This window comes from Malaya genurostris, chromosome 3, assembly GCF_030247185.1.
Source record: "Malaya genurostris strain Urasoe2022 chromosome 3, Malgen_1.1, whole genome shotgun sequence".
NCBI classification, from domain to species: Eukaryota; Metazoa; Arthropoda; class Insecta; order Diptera; family Culicidae; genus Malaya; species Malaya genurostris.
Genome location: NC_080572.1, coordinates 205,616,998 through 205,636,383, shown reverse-complemented (window position 1 = coordinate 205,636,383; position 19,386 = coordinate 205,616,998). Strand labels below are relative to the sequence as shown.

Below are 19,386 nucleotides of genomic sequence, written 5' to 3'. Positions count from 1 at the left end.
CAATCACGGACTTCCGGTGAAACCCTCAACGAGTGAACACGTCGTATCGTGTTAGTGCGGTGAAAATTCGAGTATTTCGCGAGAAAGAAAGGATTTTCATCCGTACTTCGGTGACTCCACGTTGTCACATAGCGAGGGTTTCACTTGTAGTCCAGTGAAAAGAAAGTCCATTGGACTATAAACGAAAGCTAACTGGCAATATAGCTAAATCGCTGTGCCATCAATCGGCGTCATCTCAAGTGAGGTGACGCCACCAGAAGTGAAGAAGAAGAAGAAGCTGTGCAATCATTTATAATGCTTCGCATTGTATATTTTAACATGGTCATTCGCCGGGGAGAAACCGAACTATACTTCATAGTTTAGGGAAGAGATTTTAATTAATTTCGCAATATCAGATGGACTATAACATTCAAACAAAATTCAGGTCTCGGCATCACATTTATCACAGGTCTATTGTTCCAGCAGTTATTCATTCGTCTAGTTACTACATTATTTTGAGGAATATTTGATCAACAAACAAACGGATAGCGTAGAAATTGGCGTAAATATTTTAGTTTAATACATATGTATAAATATATGCATATACTTGTACATATACGTGCATATACGCATTCATACATACATATACTAAGCGCGTAAATTGAGACCTTGGAGTATTACAATTTTTAATCTAATAATGAATAATTTCTCTTTCTCCAGCAATACACGAGACAACTCGAGGAATGGCTAACTGATCAATCGCCGAACGATATCTTCACTTTACCACTTTGCAGACCGTGCTATTATACAAGTCGTCCTCAAGATAGTTCATCATTCGGACATAATTCCTATGCTAAGCGAAACTCTGAGCTGATAAACTCACTCCTAAGTCTGCCGAAAACTATGAAAGATGCTGGAAAATAGACAACCACTTCACTCTATGCCTCATGCAAGCTTTACATGATGTGACTATATGCAACACCCAACAACGCTGTTACACCACCTACAACGAATGCCACTGACAATATTTAGTTCGCCAATTCTTCTGTTGTAATCATGCTGAGGACAGAACGATACCATCGAATCCATATTGATGTTACAACTTCAGGAAAACTAATATTTAAACATATGCATAAGCTTCCGATTCGAAAATGAGTAATTAAAAGTTATTTACCGCAGTTTTTTGTTTTGTTCTGTTATACACAAAAAACGAAAATAAACTTTTTATTGAAAAATTCTTTGTTTCTTTGGTAGGATGGACATTTCGGATTATGAACAAAATATATATATATATGGGATTCCCGAAAATACTCATTTTTATTCATAGAACAATAAATATTAGATGTTCGTTTTACACATTAACCAGCTGAGTTTCTAGTTCTAATGATGGTTAACTATGCTGCACAACATTCCCAGTGATAATATGTAGTGTGGAATTTGAAAGACAAATTCACAAATGTTTGAGAAAGTGGTGAATCGATCAAACTATGATTCGACAGAACATCCAGTTATTTAAAATTTGACAAATGTTCTTTCAACATCACCCTTCTTCCCAAGTATAATAATAGATTGTGATTCCATCGCATCAAAAAGATTTTTCAATCATTAGTGAATATAGTCTAGGGTGACCAGTACAAAACGTGTTACACAACAAATTTCTACGCAGTACAGTTGTGGTAGTAGTGCTACCGCCTAAAAAAGTTTCCAATATCCAAAAACGCCAACTTTAGTTGGTATTCTTCTTCTTGCGTTCGTTGTTCTGCTCCTTCTGGGTAAGTATAATCAACAGGCGGCGGAAAATGCTGATGACATCGTAGAACAGGTCAAGAGAATGAGCAATACAATCGTTACTTCCCATGCGATGCTTTTCCATGATCATCTGAGTATCAAAAAGAACGAAACCGGACATCACCGCAAATCCTACGTACAAGTTAAGCTGTAAAACAGAACAGAACAAGAACAATTTTGAATAACATTATAATATTTCTTGAAGAGAAATCTTTTCTTGTTTAAAAGTGATTGGTTTGTGCTGATTAGAATTAGTTTTTTTTTTCTATAATATATTTGTACTGTATATTTTAAATTGTTTATTCACGACCGTTTATTAGCATAAACAATCAATCTTGGTTCGTCGCCTTGTGTACATTTTTGCGAAAAAAATATAGTGCTTCGGAGATTTTACAAACGGTGAAGTAACCAGTTTTCTTTCGGTCTGATTGTAAATTATTCTCTTTAGTTTTTCGCGGCATTTTCGGATGATAATATGCAATTAAAGTTTAGAGAAAATGTGTATTTGTTGTAAAACATCAACAGCCACGCATAATCAATCATATTTCCTAATAAAGAATGAGTGTTAGAAAATACCAGATTTTGGTTACAGGATTAAATAGTGATCAAATTTATCAATATAAAAATAGTGGTCAAATTTACCTTTATTTAGAAGGGCACTATGAAATGTTTTTTCAATCCACCTAGTGGTGTAATGTTACCTTTTTCATATTACTTACATTTTCAAAAATATCACTAGAAGATTCTGAAAAGATTTTTTTAACTTTGAATAGGATAAAACACTTTCTTTTGATATGAACTAACACAACCTTTCCAATTTGCAAACAGTTATGTCAAATTTATAAGAACTTTCCTTCATTTTTCACAAGACAATTTTTCAAGTGATATACTATACTTTCTATATGAGAAAGGCAAGACTTTTATAGAAAAGAATCGTTATCGTGACTTTGTGATCATACTAACAAATTGGTACAAATTTAATAAAAATTTTTTACATATTTTTCACCTGAAAAATATAGATTCAAATATGGCAACCTATATGAAATTTAACAAAGTACGCTGCGAACGGATCAAAGCAGGTGGTGTTTTCTTCTTCCGTACCAGCACGTACCGACGCGTACCGGTTTTGCATCGTCATTTTGTATGACGGTTTTATTGTTATCGCCCTATAATTTCGGAACCGGAAGATCTGGATGAAATTTCACAATATCTTTTAAGATAATGAGAGCTTCAATTGAAATCATGATTTGTGCAAATCAGTTTAACCGTTGCTGAGAAATCGGAGTGAGCTTCGTTTTTTGAGAATTTTTTCATTCGTTTCGCCATCACTTGAAAAAATGCTCATGAAATTGAAAATTGTTAACTTATCGCGGTGCTAAAGCAGGAACGAAAGTCGGATCTGGTTCGATTTTTCGGGGACTTTTTGAAGAATTTTAATAACTTTTATTTGTTTCTTTTTTTTTGTGACAATCGGTTAAGAAATTTCCAAGAAAATTGAGTGCGCATTTTTTTATAATTATAATTTTTTATTTCCTTGTAATTCCGGAACCGGATGTCGGATTCAAATGGCATTCAGAAGGTTTGTATATGAACATAAGACCTTCCATTTGAATCTAATACCGTTTTCGTTTTTGAACCTACACGCGGGCGACTCTGACTCCGAGTAAAACGAACACGTGATACGCGCCCTAAACAACTCATAAAAAAAGAAAAAATAAACAAACTCGCATGGATGCGACGTGCGACCCCAGAAAAATTTCAGAGCGAAACTATGCGGTTGCTAAAACAAACATATCAAAATTTGTTTGGACGACTCTGGGTCAGCTCTCGGGTTGCTCTGATCAATAAACGAAAACGGTTAAAATCGGTTCAGCCATCTCTGAGAAACATGATTTTTTTTTCTTTTTCTGGTGCATATAACCCAGGAATTCCAGAAAAAATTTGTTCAACCATCTCTGAGAAAATTGAGTGACATTATTTGTCTTATACACACATACATACACACTCAGACATTTTGTGATCTCGACAAACTGAGTCGAATGGTATATGCCACTCGGCTCTCCGGTCCTCGATTGTAAAGTCGGTTTCCACAGCGATTTGCATAGCCTTTCTGTATGAGAAAGGCAAAAAATTAAGGTCTTCTAAATGGGGCTCAAAACTAATCCAATTCGTAGGTCATGTTTACTAATAGTCACAAAAACCGACTTCGGCTGTGTCCCCGTGTTCCGGAATTACATAAAATAGTGGAATTCATTTCATTTTCTCATAGATGACTACCGATCTGAAAACTGTTTTAATTTGTTCTGAACTGTTTCAGTTTGCAGAATATGCTAGTTGAGGTCCAAACAAACTAGTGTCATTCCCATTCCCATCCATCTCAGTTCTAGTAGTCATCTTATATACGAAAACCATTAGCTAGAGCGAGATCTACTGATTTTTTCACTAGAAGATAAAAAAAAGTGAATGGATTGATGGATAAAAGAAAGGTGGACGAAAATTTGTGCATTCACTTCGAATTTTAGCGTCGTTATAACAGCAGTATTGCATTATTATCGCACTATTTTGACTGCGGTATCGCTTCTTAGAGCCGAAGAAATGACATTGTAACCGATTTTATTACAATTCGTTAATTGGAAGTCGAGTAATCGGCAAAATAACATGGCGTCTCTACTATAGAGATGACTATTGGTACAATAGCCCTGTATGAGAATATGTGTGATATGCGAAAGGCATCATTACATCATCAGGTGGATGTTTTTTTAATTATTCCTTAACGAAAACCTCAATTCCATTTACCGAAGGTCGAATTCGCCAACCGTCTGCTTATACACAACAATATAACATTCCTAATTTTTGTATTCCTTACAAATTTATAACAATATCGAACGATACCCGAAGCAAACTAATGTCGCTTCATGACATGACTGAATAATAATTGACCAGTTCACAAAAATTGAAATATTTACATTTACAGCGCATAGGAATCGAAAAATTACAATGACATTTCGCAAAGTATCGTAAACATAATTAAATTGTGTTTATGTTAGTGCTTTTCTTGAAAGTTTTAAAGCTTGAACATATTAATATTTCTCGTTTCACAAAATATCGCCTTCATTCTTATTTGTTCTAAATTGAATCTAAATGCGCTAAGAAATCAGCTGAAATTATTGTACCTCTTTCGTAGCGTTGATGATTAAATAATTTATCTGTATTGTAACCTGAATTGTATCATCTTTCCGAATTTTGTATACAAAATATTTACAATATGCAATATCAGTTCGTGTTCGCTTCTCATCCGACGCAGTCGAAAATTTCTTGCGGTCGAGGAGACAAAAACAAAGACAATACAGTGTAACGAACAATAAACTATTTAAAATGGGCAAATACGATTTACAAACGTGGACAAGATATTTTATATACCACTGGTACAGGTAATATCTAGAATAAAAGGCGATGGATTGAGATTATCCCGATCGAAGATTTCTTCAGAATAAATATCGATATGCTGTTTAACTCTACAGAGATTCGAGTCTTCATTTCAATGATAGTCGTTTTTGTAGCGAATCCAAAACCATATCGACAGAAAAGTACGCTGGCACGTTGGCCTCAATCTTAGTCAATAACTATGCCATTGAACTGTTTATGTTTGTACTAAGCAGTACAATTTGAACTGCTCTGCACTGACGAGTCGAAGACGGAACGTAAAGAATAGTATGCCACTATCTTCTTTCTTAAGGATGATAATCCTTCGTAAAGCGATACAGATGATAATCCTTCGTAAAACAGTGAAAATGATAATCCTTCGCATATCGAATTTTCAATACGTGGTTCAATGTTCTACATTCTTTTTGCCTTTTTCTATAGAAAGGTATGAGAATTGCTGGAAAAACCGACTTTTGAACGGAGCCTCGGGGACCCATAGTGTTATATACCATTCGACTCAGTTCGACGAGATCGGAAAATGTCTGTGTGTATGTGTGTGCACATTTCGAAGATATTTGAACGCGCTCAATTTTCTCAGAGATGGCTAAGCCGATTTCAACATACTTGGGCCCGGTTGAAAGCTACTGTTGGACAATTGATCAAGTTCAAAGATCAAATGTCTGTGACTTTTGGTTCCGGAGATATTATAGTATGAGTGACGTAACCGACAAAACACGTTGTATTTTTACGCGCTCAATTTTCTCAGAGATGACTGAACCGACTTTAACAAACTTATGCTCGTTTGAAAGCTACTATCGGACCATTGATCAAGTTCAAAGACCTAATGGCTGTGACTTTTGGTTCCGGATATGTAATGGTATAAGTGACGTAACCGACAAAACACGTTGTTTTTTACCGCTCTAATGTATATAAGGGTGCCAATATTGTGGGATTACCTCTAATTTCGTAAAGCGCTATTGTTCAGAAGTTTAAGCATCTCGAAAAAAGTCCTCATGCAAAATTTGTAGTACATGAAATTTTCGAAATCGAAAATTTTTTTTTATGCCAAACGTCTTAGAAATGCATGAAACGTCGAGATTTAGTGTCATCTGAAAAAAGTTTTTTTTTAAATCGACTCTGGGACAAGAGAGATTACTAAAAAAGAGATAAATTTTGATATTTGTTTGGATATTTTCAAAAAATTGAGATGACACTAAATCTCGACGTTTCATGCAATTCTAAGACTTTTGGAATCAAACATTTTTTTTCATGAGACTGTGATGAAAAAAGAGAAAGGCATTTTTACACCACTAGGCGGATTAGGAAGGGTTTTTTCAAATCCAGCTGCTTGCTAATCAAATTCTTTGTATCCACACCACTAATGTTCACTGATTTTGCGCATCGTCTTCAACTCATCAGTGCATAAGCCGGTTAAGTTGAACCGATAGTGCTACTTTGTAATTGAATATTAAACTGCTAAGCGGACGCAATATAACTGGCTAATGTACTGATGATTCGAAAACAAAACCTGAAAATAAATGAAAGTAGTCATGTGTACCTAGCAAAAACAGGTTAGCCTTGAGGTACCAAAACTCCTAAATGATTACTAATGATGCTAATCACCATTTGGGTTGTCGCAAGCAAACATAACAGCACGTCAGTAAAGACATTTAGCTTCGGATGCACATTATATAAAGTTGGTGTTAAGCTTCAAGCGATTTCAGTTGAACTGCACTGAAACGTTGAAAATAATCAGTTCACAGCCAAAACGAAACGCGTTATACTGATTAAAGGCATACTTTATACACTAATACATACAACAAATGCATGAAACATTTTTGATTGTTTTTCAAATGTATAGGCACAAGAATAACAATCTTTGTCATTATCAGAACTAAACCAAACAGAAAAGTATAATGCCATGGTTATTGCTGCAATCTTTCTAAAAATTTGACATCCAGTACTCAATAATATAATTATTTGCTATTAATCTATTTCGCGGATAAGTTTAAACGCAATGCAACTAATAGAAGACAATGTAATTCAATTTAATATGAATCATTTCTTACTTGCATTGACCGTGAACCCACTGATTTTTTGTTTCAAATTTACAGAAAAACAAATGTTGACTATCAATTCCCCCGAACTACAATGGATAGTTTAAATAGTTTCATAGTCCGCACTCTACATAGATTTATCGTAATGAGTATAAGGGAACTGACGTGGTCTAATCAGTTCACATATGACGTCATGTTGTTTGTGAGTTCAAGTGTTCCTTTCAGCTGGTGTAATCTATGAATCAACAATGAAATTCAAATACAACACAGAATTCATTCTTTCTTCATAGTTTCTTTTTTGCATATACTTGATCAAAATAAGTTATCAAGAAAATATCTAGGAATTACTTATCAATAAAATATTTTGCCGTTTCTGGAAATATTTGATTCGTTCAAATAAAGGCAAGGATTTCAAAAATATAATTGGTCTTTCCAGAAGACCTTTATGTGCATTACCTCTTGTACGAAGTAAGATCGGAACATTAAGTTGGCAATACTGATCATGGCCATTGCGCTCAATGTACTCATCAGGATTCCTCCAAGGAACAGATAGCTGCCACGTTTTGCCAGTACTGCCGCAGCACTTAGACAGGTGAATATGGTAGTCGTTCCGACGAGAGCCGTCACAACGATAGCCGGATTGATGTATATAACCTGCTCCAGCAGAAGTCCCAACGAGTGACCAGAAAATGCTCCGAACCCAAGAAGTAATGCGAGACGAACGCTAAAATTTTTGCCATTGTCTGGTGTGAAAATTAAACCTAGTACCAAACCCATTGATATAAGGGCGCTCATTATTCCTGCATGCCATATTCCACTTAGATGCACCATGGAACCAAGGGTTGCAGCAGCGCACGTTGCCGTTAAGCATCCATAAACTTTTGACAAATGGTATCGCACGCTTGGCTCCCTGAAATTAAAAAAAAACATTACTAAACTTGAAGTGGAAAAATTGTTTTCTCTGCATTTAAAACAATTAGCAAAAAACATACGACGACCTTGAAATTATCATCGTATCAAGAAATAGACGCATACGTGTTTATCTTCTATTGATAGCGAACTACCACATATTATAAAAATTGCACAATCATCATTTTTAGATTTATTTAAATAGAATGAAACACTTACAATGTTTGCCCCATATTCCGCATAAATCGTTGATACGAAAAGTTAGAAAATGACGTGGCCATTGTGATTATTGGCAGTATTTCCCTGGAATATGTTGTATTATTTGTCAGCTAAATATCGTTTGTAGCACTAAATATGAAATATTGAACGACGGACGAAAACTATTCAAATCTGCGACTTAATTTCTGATTTTCCACTTTTCTGTGTTAAAAGACACTTCCACTCGCTAAAATTTCTATTACTCGAATGATGAAAGAATAAGAATATATAAATTGTTCAATGTCATACAGAAGAAGGTATCGCAGAATAAAGTGTTTGATAGTGTTGGTGCGCACGAAGCGTGCACGCAACCAAAACTTTATTTCGATTGATTTTTCATACCCGAAACATTCGACTTCAAGTCCCTGCTTGACAACGAAGAAGTATATAAGTTCGTTGTTGCTAAATATCTGTGATATTTAGCTGTGAAAGTTGATTTTTTCATGTTTGATTATAAATGTGATATCGTTATGAAACGTGCGCTGCCAAATTGTAATACTGACTTTCACAATCAATAGCGGCCCTTACACGAGCATTAAAAATGTCATTTTTAATGTAACTAAGTAATGATGTATTTCAAATTTGTTAGAAATCTCGTCATTAGTACACCATTACACGTTCATTAAAATGATATTATTTTATAGTAATGACATTTTTAATGGCTCGTGTAAGGGTCGCTAATGAAGTGTTGTATTTTACTTCATTTTGTTTACTTTGCTCTCACTGACTTGCTAGCTTTGATGGCCCCGAAGGACTGAGATGTTGGTTACGATAGCACTAGCTGGAGCGCCTTATTGTTGCCACCGGGCTGTTCGACTTTCGAAAAGCGCCCGCTTGTACGAGGCGGACAGATTTTCCCCCAGACGGCTGGCTATGTCTGCCAGCCATTTTTGCCGGAATTCCGGCAAAAGTCTGGCAACAATGCAACAATCGTTTCCGGCAGAGAATTTCGCCTAGCGGTCATTAACGGTTCTTTTCTGTCGGATTCTAGCCATACAAAATTGGCAGAACCGTTTTGAATCGGTTCTACATTTTAAGCGTCTTGGTTTTATTTTTCCAATAAAAGATGCATATGAAGGGCAATAAGTTATTGCCCTTCATATATACTAATCATGGAAAATGTTATTACCAATAACCACAGAAAACAGATATACAGGTTCGCATATGAACTGTGTGTAAAATTTGCTCAAGCACGTGGCGAACACTTGCAGATGTCACCCCGATCAACACAAGGTGCAACCACGATTTGGGTGCAGCTTTCACATGAGCCACAATTTTTTGGTGCAACATTCACTAACGCTAGATTTTTGTTTTGCTGTTTGTTAAAATGACAAGTTTATTTTTGTTTTATTCCGATCTATTTCTCGTGTGATTTATGCGCTGTGGAAATTAAGTTGTCTTTAACACTTAGAAAAATCGTGTGGTAAGTGTAAAAATTGTTGTAGTTGGAATATTTCTATAACAGGCAGGAGGATTTTGTTATCGTTGCGGAACGTAGTGGAACGTTTTGAAAGATCGCGGCGAACAGTCGAGTAGATGGTAGAAGTGTTTCCAACGTATAGCAAATTTGAAATTTACACAGGATTTTGAAAAATTTTGTTCGAGCCTGTATATCTGTTATCTGTGCAATAACATTACTTTCTCACTACCAAACATACCCATATTTCAATCTCATTTACCTCGTCTCAAGATTCGTTTTTTGTACGTACATGCGGGATTGACGAATATCAAATGAAGTCGAATAAAAAAAAAGAAAAAAGAAAGAGGAGGGAAATAAATAAGACACGTACGGCGAGATAATGACGCAATTTCGCCTGGACAATTTTGACAGCAGCCGGAATGCAGCCAGCCTTCTGACGGTTGCCAGAATTCCTCACAAGCGGGCTGTCCTTACACGAGAGTTATTAAAGTCATTTTTAATGATTACCAAGTAATGACATTCCAAATTTATATGGATATTTCATCGTTAATGCCCCTACACGTTCATTAAAAATGACAATACTTTTTAGTAATGACACTTTTAATGGTGGTGTAAGGGGCGCAAAACAAAATTGTAAAACCCAAGATAATCTTCATAATCACACCACAATAATCGAAGGAGAAAGTAAACAAAAAGAAACTGTCACTTGCTTTTTGAACATAACTCATAAGCGGCCCTTACACGATCATTAAAAGTGTCACTACTTAAAAGTAATGACACTTTCAATGATTGTGTAAGGTCTGCGAGTTCAGTAATGAAACGAGTAATGATGGAATTCCGGATTTTCCATCATTACCAACATGTTTCTTCTTATTTTTTTGAGGAAGTGCTGAATATCGTCAGTTGTATTCAGCGATGTCAGAACTACGGAAATCTCCGTAGATCTACGGATTCGAACATTTTCTATGGATCTACGGATCCGTAGACAAAATCTACGGGAATTGGATTTTTCCTACGGAAATTAGAATTTATCAACGAAGAACTACGGAAACAAGTTTTGTCTGGCGAGCAAAGAAAAAAAAGCTTTTCACCGTGAGCGCTTCCGAGAAAACTTTCTATCTACGGAAATGACACTACTACTATCTGGCATCGCTGATTGTATTAGGTGAGAAAATTTGACAACCATGAAGTAAACATTCTCTTCAGAACTGTACGTGAAAAAAAATTTGGAAATGACAAACCTTAACGTTTCAATGGCAAATAAAATTTATTTTAAGCAAAACGAAGATAAAGAATATTGCTAATATTCTTTAATTACTGAGAGAAAGTTATTCTGGTTACAAGCCCCGTGCTGGAATAGTTACAAATACTCATCATTAATAATGAACGTGTAATGCTAAAAAGTAATGATGTACAGTAATGACGAGCGTTTGAGCAGAAGTGTCATTACTTAGTAATGACACTTTTAATAGCGACCCTTACACGAGTTATTAAAAATGTCATTACTATAAAATAATATCATTTTAATGAACGTGTAATGGTGTACTAATGACGAGATTTCTAACAAATTTGAAATACATCATTACTTAGTTACATTAAAAATGTCATTTTAAACGATGACTAACTAATGATGTTATTCAAATTTGTTAGAAATTTCGTCATTAGTGCACCACTACACGTTCATTAAAATGATATTTTTTTTACTAATGACATTTTTAATGACTCGTGTAAGGGCCGCTAATGATGTAATTCAAATTTGTTAGAAATTTCGTCATTAGTGCACCATTACACGTTCATTAAAATGATATTTTTTTTACTAATGACATTTTTAATGACTCGTGTAAGGGCCGCTAATGATGTAATTCAAATTTGTTAGAAATTTCGTCATTAGTGCACCACTACACGTTCATTAAAATGATATTTTTTTTACTAATAGCGGCCCTTACACGATCATTAAAAGTGTCATTACTAAAAAGGAATGGCACTTTTAATGATCGTGTAAGGTCTACGAGTTCAGTAATGATGGAATTGTGGATTTTCCATCATTACCAACATTATTTCTTCTTCTTATTTTTTTGTGGAAGTGATGAATATCTTTAGAACTATACGCGAAAAAATGACAAAGTGTAGATTTAAATTGTTAATATTTCATTAACCTTAACGTTTCAATGGCAAATCAAATTTATTTTCAGCTAAACGAAAATAAAAATATTGCTATTGCTGGAGTAGTTACAAATACTCATCATTAATAATGAACGTGTAATGCTAAAAAGTAATGATGTACAGTAATGCAGTAATGACGAGCGTTTGAGCAGAAGTGTCATTAATTAGTAATGACACTTTTAATGATCGTGTAAGGGCCACTAATGACATTTTTAATGACTCGTGTAAGGGCCGCTAATGATCGTATAGGGGCCGCTATTCGGTACCACATAGGGCTGTTCCCTGTAGATATTTCGATAAAATATAGAAGAATTTTTTTCTGTGTATATACACGTATTACAAGTACTTACCAAGCAACCCCTTGTTGAAGGAGCTGTTCTATCTACTGTCAACATCATTTCCGCTTTTCGCTGATGAATTTCTTTCTTCTGTCGTCTTTTGACAAGAGAACACGTATGGTGGATGAGCTGCGGTAAGTTAATTTAGAGCAGAAGTTATATTCTTATTAAAATACTTGAATTCTTAGTATCCCTTTGGTAACAAATTTACTCTACGGCTGTTCTATAATTTAGAACAAAATGTGCAAGATTGTTGATTAATTCGTTGCTTAATTTTATAATTTATAGGTTAGCTAACATCCGCTAAGCAACATGGTGAATCACCGTATTCCGTCAGTCTTTTCTAAGACGTATGTTACACCACGTCGTCCATTCGAAAAACCACGTCTCGATGCGGAGTTGAAGATTATTGGTCAGTATGGTCTGCGCAATAAACGCGAGGTATGGCGTGTCAAGTACACTTTGGCTAAGATTCGTAAAGCTGCCCGTGAACTTCTCACACTAGAGGAAAAGGATGAGAAGCGTCTCTTCCAGGGTAAGTTGAATAAAAAGTTCGTATGGTTTCACTGCCGTGATGAAATACTTTGTTACCACTTATTCTGACACCTCTTGACAGAATTTTTCTTGGTGAAAGTAACTAAATTTGTAACTGACGCCAGCTTCCAATGAAACCACGTTTCGTGTGTTATAATGTATATAGATATAGTTTTATGTTATTTTCAGGTAATGCCCTGTTGCGTCGTCTTGTTCGTATCGGTGTACTTGATGAATCCCGCATGAAACTCGATTATGTTCTTGGTCTTAAAATCGAAGATTTCTTAGAACGTCGATTGCAGACGCAAGTTTTCAAGCTAGGGTTGGCTAAATCCTACCATCACGCACGTGTCTTGATCCGCCAGAGACATATTCGGTAAATATTAGTTTATGTTAAGATTGCACTGTTCTAGAATATTGGAAGTTAAATACTCATTGAAGTATTTGTTAAATCTCTAGTGAGATTTTGCGATGGCTTGCTGTCGTAAATGATCGTGAGTACCACTTAGATATTGGGAAATCGAACAAGTTTCCTGGTAACTAACGTCTCACATGAAGTGTTTTTGACACTAGACTGGATTGAATTATTACCTGAGTTTAGCGACGCTGGATTACAGTTCTCGGAAAGGTAATATAATAGCATCACGTATGTTAAAGGTATTTATAAAACACCCTACGGCCACGCTTGGTTTGATGCAAAAATGATCGAATCTGAGTGCCAAGAAGCAATGGTAACTGCTCATTTTAATCGATAGGGTACAAAAAATTGTCACATTAGGAACCTTTCTGCTTCTGTGCACTATGGAGAGAAATGGGCCGAAAAATGTGATACAATTATAATCTTGAGAACTAATTTTTTGTTCGAGATTTCAATCAACTGTAAAACAAATGTGATGTGACCCCCACGGCCACGCTTGTATCGACACCTTTTTCATGTTGGTTTCAAGTGCCAAAAGAGCAATGGTAACTGCTCACGTTTCTTTACGTTGGGGAAAAGAAATTTCACATTAGGAACCTTTCTGCTTCTAAACATGAAGAGAAATGGGCCGAAAAATGTGATACACATATTCTATAGTACTTGATAGGTTTAAATCTCGGAAAAAATTTGTTCTCTACTTGGAATAATCAAATCCTAATATAAATGTGCTTGATCCGCTATCTATGAAAATTATATAATTCAAAGAACAACTATTATAGCGTAAAAACTGAATATTCCCTTTTTTCCAATACAGAGTTCGCAAACAGGTCGTCAACATTCCTTCGTTCATAGTACGATTGGATTCTCAGAAGCATATCGATTTCTCGCTTAAATCGCCATTCGGTGGAGGCCGACCAGGACGTGTTAAGAGGAAGAACATGAAGAAGGGTCAGGGTGGTGGTGGCGGAGCCGATGAGGAGGAGGAAGATTAAATCTCTATAGTAAATATGTCCCAAGTATTAGGTGACATGATACACCAATGGATCAAACACGAGTGATCTTCAATGATTAATAAATTCGGAATAATTATTCCTTAAAAGCAATCATGTTCATTTCACTTCTCTTGAGAACACATTTGTCTTATAATTTCCACTACTCATTTTGTCTGAGTGTATAGTATCAGATCAATATTTGATTAATTGATTAGCTTTTGGTTTTGTCCACTTTTCCTCTATATCCAGTGGATAAAGGACTATTCACACATATCCAGTCCGATTCAGCGCCGGCACGACACCGTGCACGGATACTGATATTTCATTTGTTTTCTATGCGCGCATTAAAGGACTATTCACACATTTCAGTTCCGTGGCGGTTCAGTGAAAGTGCCTTCAGTGCGCCGTCAGTGTTCTTTTTTATCGGTACCCTTCCGTTCCGTTTCCGTGTTGTTTCCGTTCCGGCACAGCCAATGCAATGACATACCGACTTCAGTGAAAATGAAAAATATCGGTGACGACGAATTTGAGTTTGCCGGACGGACGCGACATTGACGGCGAGCTGCACTGAAACGGCACTGTGCTGGATAGGTGTGAATGCGCGCATAGAAAACGAATGAAATAATATCAGTATCCGTGCACGGTGTTGTGCCCGCACTGAACCGGACCGGATATGTGTGAATAGTCCTTAAATGTAAAATCAATCGGCCATTCATAATTAGTTAGCAGCTTCATTTAATTAATTAAGAGTCATTAAACTCACCTTAGACTCTTTCGAGAATACTCTAACCACAGAAAACAGATATACAGGTTCGCATATAGCGGCCCTTACACGAGACAATATTATTGTCAATACAAGGAGTATTGACAATACTTTTGATCGTGTAATGGAAACTTCATAGGATTGACGAAAATATTGTCAAAAAATCAAAACTGCTCATCAATCCGACAATACTTTCTCTCCAGAGAAGAAACTGTCAAATATGTGCAATGTACTCTTCTCTCGATGTTTCAATGTTCAGTTGCAATATTTGAAGCTTCAAACGCTTAATTTGTTCGAAAAAATGCGGACTCAAGTTACCAAGTCAATTGTATTGACGGTATTGACAATACTTTGGATTGACAATAATATTGTCACGTGTAAGGGCTGCTTATGAACTGTGTGTAAAATTTGCTCAAGCACGTGGCGAACACTTGCAGATGTCACCCCGATCAACACAAGGTGCAACCACGATTTGGGTGCAGCTTTCACATGAGCCACAATTTTTTGGTGCAACATTCACTAACGCTAGATTTTTGTTTTGCTGTTTGTTAAAATGACAAGTTTATTTTTGTTTTATTCCGATCGATTCCTCGTGTGATTTATGCGCTATGGAAATTGTGCATTTTATAACTATTAATCGGAAACGGAATCACCCAGAGCGGTACACTTCTTACCTGTAAGGTTGTTCGTGGTGAAATGTCCAAAGCAATTCTGTTACAGCTCGCTTGACCTGGTGCAATGATGTCTACCGCAATTTGTCATGGCATACTATACATTAGTTATTATAAACTCGTTTGCACCCACACATCCACCCTCTTCTCAAAAAAAATGTAATACTAGTTCTCTTAGCTTTACTTCTAATAAATCAAAATAAAAACAAATAAAATAATCTTATAGGTCGATATACGAGAACTTATGTCAGAGAAGGAATAACGTTTCAGTGTAATCATACAGTTTCACTCAAGTTTTCAGATTTTTCGCAATGCACAGATTTTTTTTTAACCTTTGGCATCCCTGGGTGTATCGAGTGGTATATCGCTCGGATCCACGATGTAGAATTAACACTGCACACTTCGAAAAAATCCTGTGATTTTATATTTTATCAAATGCACATAAATGGAGCAATTTTACGTGCAAGAACATTCAATATTATAGCTAAAATTCCATGACATGAAATTCATTGAAATAAAAAAGAAGGTTATGATTGCGACCGCTGTGACTTGAACTGAGAATAATCGGATTACAAAGTACGTCCATTGATCGACTGAGCAACAGAAGAACACATCTGTATTCATACAGTCTAACCCGCTAGCCGAATGCACACTACAATCAAACTAGTAAAATTCATGCACTACAATCAAACTAGTAAAATATTAAGCCATTATTTGGAGGCCGCAGAACAAGCCCAAACCAAACGATTTCTTGGTCCATCGTCTAACAGAAGGCCTCCAAGCCCTTGGTGGGACAAAGAGTGCTCAGGTGCTAAACACGCGAAAAAAAATGCTTTCAAAACGTTTTTAAAACGAGGATGAGGAACTCTTCAGAACTTTGAAAAATTCTTGTTTTAGAAACCAAGTACAAGAACATACTTCGAGCCAAGAAATGCAGCTATTGGAGACATTTTGTCGAAGGTTTGTCAATACGACCAGTCGAATGAGGAATCGTTACGTAGGGCATGAGAGTGAGGAATACTCGAACAGATGGATATTTGATTTTGCTTCTGTCCGCTCCTCTATAATTGTTACGTAAATGACATTGACAGCTAACCCCATGTACACTAAGACAACTGCAAAAACCATTGCAAGATACCTTAGATCACTTGTCCGTTTGGGCTGTTCATCTGGGTATCGAATTCTCTGCGGAAAAAACGGAGCTGGTCGTATTTTCAAAAAAGCATGATCCCGCGCAGCTTCAGCTTCATATGATGGGAAGAATGATCCAACAGGTTTTGACTTTCAAATACCTCGGAGTGTGGTTTGATTCCAAATGCACGTTGGGAGGACACATTAGGTATCTGATAACAAAATGCCAACAAAAAGTAAATTTTCTTCGAAAAAAAAAACAGGATTTTGGTGGGGTGCTCATCCGCAAGATCTAATAAAATTGTATCAAACAACGATACTTTCAGTGATGGAATATGGATGCGTTTGTTTTCGTTCCCCTGCAAACTCTCATATTATCAAACTTGAGCGAATTCAGTACCGTTGTTTGCGAATTGCCTTAGGCTGGATGCATTCGACACATACAATGAGTCTTGAAGTTCTGGCAGGAGTTCTTCCATTGAAAGATCGTTTTTAGGAGCTTTCATCGCGACTGCTAATAGCATGTGAGGTACTGAATCCCTTAGTTATTAATAACTTCGAAAGGCTAGTTGAGTTTCAATCTCAAACAAGATTCATGACAGTATATTTTATCCATATGTTACAGGAAATCGACTCTTCAAGATATATTCCTATCCGTCACAGCCTCCTAAATGTCACTGACTCAACTTAATTTTTCGACACATCCATGCAGCGTGGAATTCCGGAACACTTACGCTCGATGGAAATCCCAAAAATATGTTCAAGTAAGTTCAGTCCTATTGACTCTGAGAAAATGTTTTACACGGACGGATCGCGAATTGAAAAAGCGACAGGGTTTGGTATGTTCAACAATAATGTTTCGGCCTCATTTAGGCTTCAAGAACCTGCATCTGTTTATATAGCAGAGTTAGCAGCAGTTCATTATAGTTTGAGTGTAATCGTCACATTATCTCCAAACCATTATTTTCTTTTCACAGATAGTCTGAGTGCAATTGAAGCCATTCGTTCAAACGCTGCTGGCAAAAATGAATCATTTTTCTTGGGCAAAATAAAACAGTGTCTGAACGACATATTGAATAATAATTATCAAATTACTTTAGTTTTGGCTCCCGGTTTATTGTTTCATTCTAGGCAATGAAAGAGTTTGTCCAAACGTGGTGCTTTTGAGGGTGAAACTCATGAGAGACCAATTGCTTTCAACGAATTATATAGCGCGTCCCGCCAAAGAACACTTGCCAGCAAGCTTCTTGGGATATAGATTATCTGGGTCGGTGGATGCACTCAATTATTCCTAAAATATCGACAAAGGCATGGTTCAGGGGACTGAATGTGAGTAGGGACTTCATTCGTGTGATATCCAGACTCATGTCCAATCACTACACATCTCCTTCGAATTGGACTTTCCTAGACTAATCATTGTGCTTATGGCGAAGGTTATCGCGATATTGATCATGTCGTTTGGACATGCGTGGAGTATCGTGATGTCAGATCTCAACTAATAAATTTCTTGCGTACCCAAGGTAGACTATCCAATGTCCCAGTAATAGTAAATCGCTTGATAAAAACATACTAATATGATATTCGAAATGTATTACGTTTAAAGTACTATATATTGTGGATGCCACGGCGAAGAAAAACTTAAGCATATTGCCTATTAAATAAACGTACTTATGGAAAAAAAAATTAAGCCATTACAAATGAAATTTTCCTGGTCTTTATGAGTACACCTGTAAAATACAATTTTTTTTTGTGTGTGGTGTATCATGATGGCGAAGCGAAACTCCTACATTATTTGTTTGTACATTTTCTAAATCATTGTCAACATGTTTTCGAGTTCGATTTCACTACCTGAAGCATAACATGCTCAAATTGCACGGCGTTACTGAAATCGTTGACTCCTCGTCAGTCTGATCAACAGATGCGTCAAATGTCGTCTGATTCTCTGCATTGCTCGTACCGCTGACCCATCGGACATATTTTCCGTTATTCTCCATATATCTTGCTTTTAACACTTTTTTTTGTGGTCTGGAATTGCACGCAAAAATATGCGCGTAAGATTACTTACGAAGCAAATGTGCGCGATCTCAAAATCCGCTTTGCAATGCACGATTATTCAAATCCGCTTTTTTTTATTTGCACGGCCACGTTGCCTGCTTCCTTTTGTGCGCGACGTTTCCGGTCCGCTTATTTAAATTTAAATATTTGCGCGACCTTCCTGGTCCGCTCTGTGATGCGCGATTTCGAGAATCCGCCATTTTTATTAAAATTGCGCGACCTTCCTGGTCCGCTTATAATGCGCGACCATAGTGATCCGCTTTTTCATTCATTTCATTTTCTCTTCGGCCATTTTCGTTTCACAATTGAACGAGAAAATCTGCGTACCAGATAGTACGATTGTAGCCGAATATTGGTATGTATTTTGAGTTGCCCAATCGGACATATTTTCCGTCGTTTGCCATATTACTTTAGTTTAACGCCTTTTTGTGGTCTGGAATTATACACAAAAATATATGCGTGAGATAACTTATAACTGAAATGTACG

At 36.3% G+C, this 19,386-nt stretch overlaps 2 protein-coding genes across 3 annotated transcripts; one reads left to right on the top strand and one right to left on the bottom strand.

Moving 5' to 3' along the window:
- Nucleotides 1-1,270: 1,270 nt before the first annotated feature.
- On the bottom strand, nucleotides 1,271-8,639 carry LOC131434969 (bax inhibitor 1). The gene is made up of 3 exons (XM_058602349.1): nucleotides 8,376-8,639; nucleotides 7,704-8,157; nucleotides 1,271-1,915 (listed from the first exon to the last, which is right to left on the bottom strand). The coding sequence occupies exons 1-3, from the start codon at nucleotides 8,435-8,437 to the stop codon at nucleotides 1,706-1,708; spliced, it is 726 nt and encodes a 241-aa protein (XP_058458332.1). The 5' UTR covers nucleotides 8,438-8,639; the 3' UTR covers nucleotides 1,271-1,705.
- A 3,717-nt stretch (nucleotides 8,640-12,356) lies between these two features.
- On the top strand, nucleotides 12,357-14,390 carry LOC131437127 (small ribosomal subunit protein uS4). Of its 2 annotated transcripts, XR_009230716.1 has the most exons (5): nucleotides 12,357-12,469; nucleotides 12,624-12,870; nucleotides 13,059-13,245; nucleotides 13,329-13,497; nucleotides 14,102-14,239. XR_009230716.1 is itself a non-coding variant. In XM_058606292.1 (4 exons), the coding sequence occupies exons 2-4, from the start codon at nucleotides 12,648-12,650 to the stop codon at nucleotides 14,277-14,279; spliced, it is 588 nt and encodes a 195-aa protein (XP_058462275.1). In that variant the 5' UTR covers nucleotides 12,357-12,469; nucleotides 12,624-12,647; the 3' UTR covers nucleotides 14,280-14,390. The 2 variants fall into 2 exon arrangements, 1 of the variants encoding a protein (XP_058462275.1); XM_058606292.1 differs by lacking the exon at nucleotides 13,329-13,497 and having other exon boundaries at nucleotides 14,102-14,390.
- Nucleotides 14,391-19,386: the final 4,996 nt, after the last annotated feature.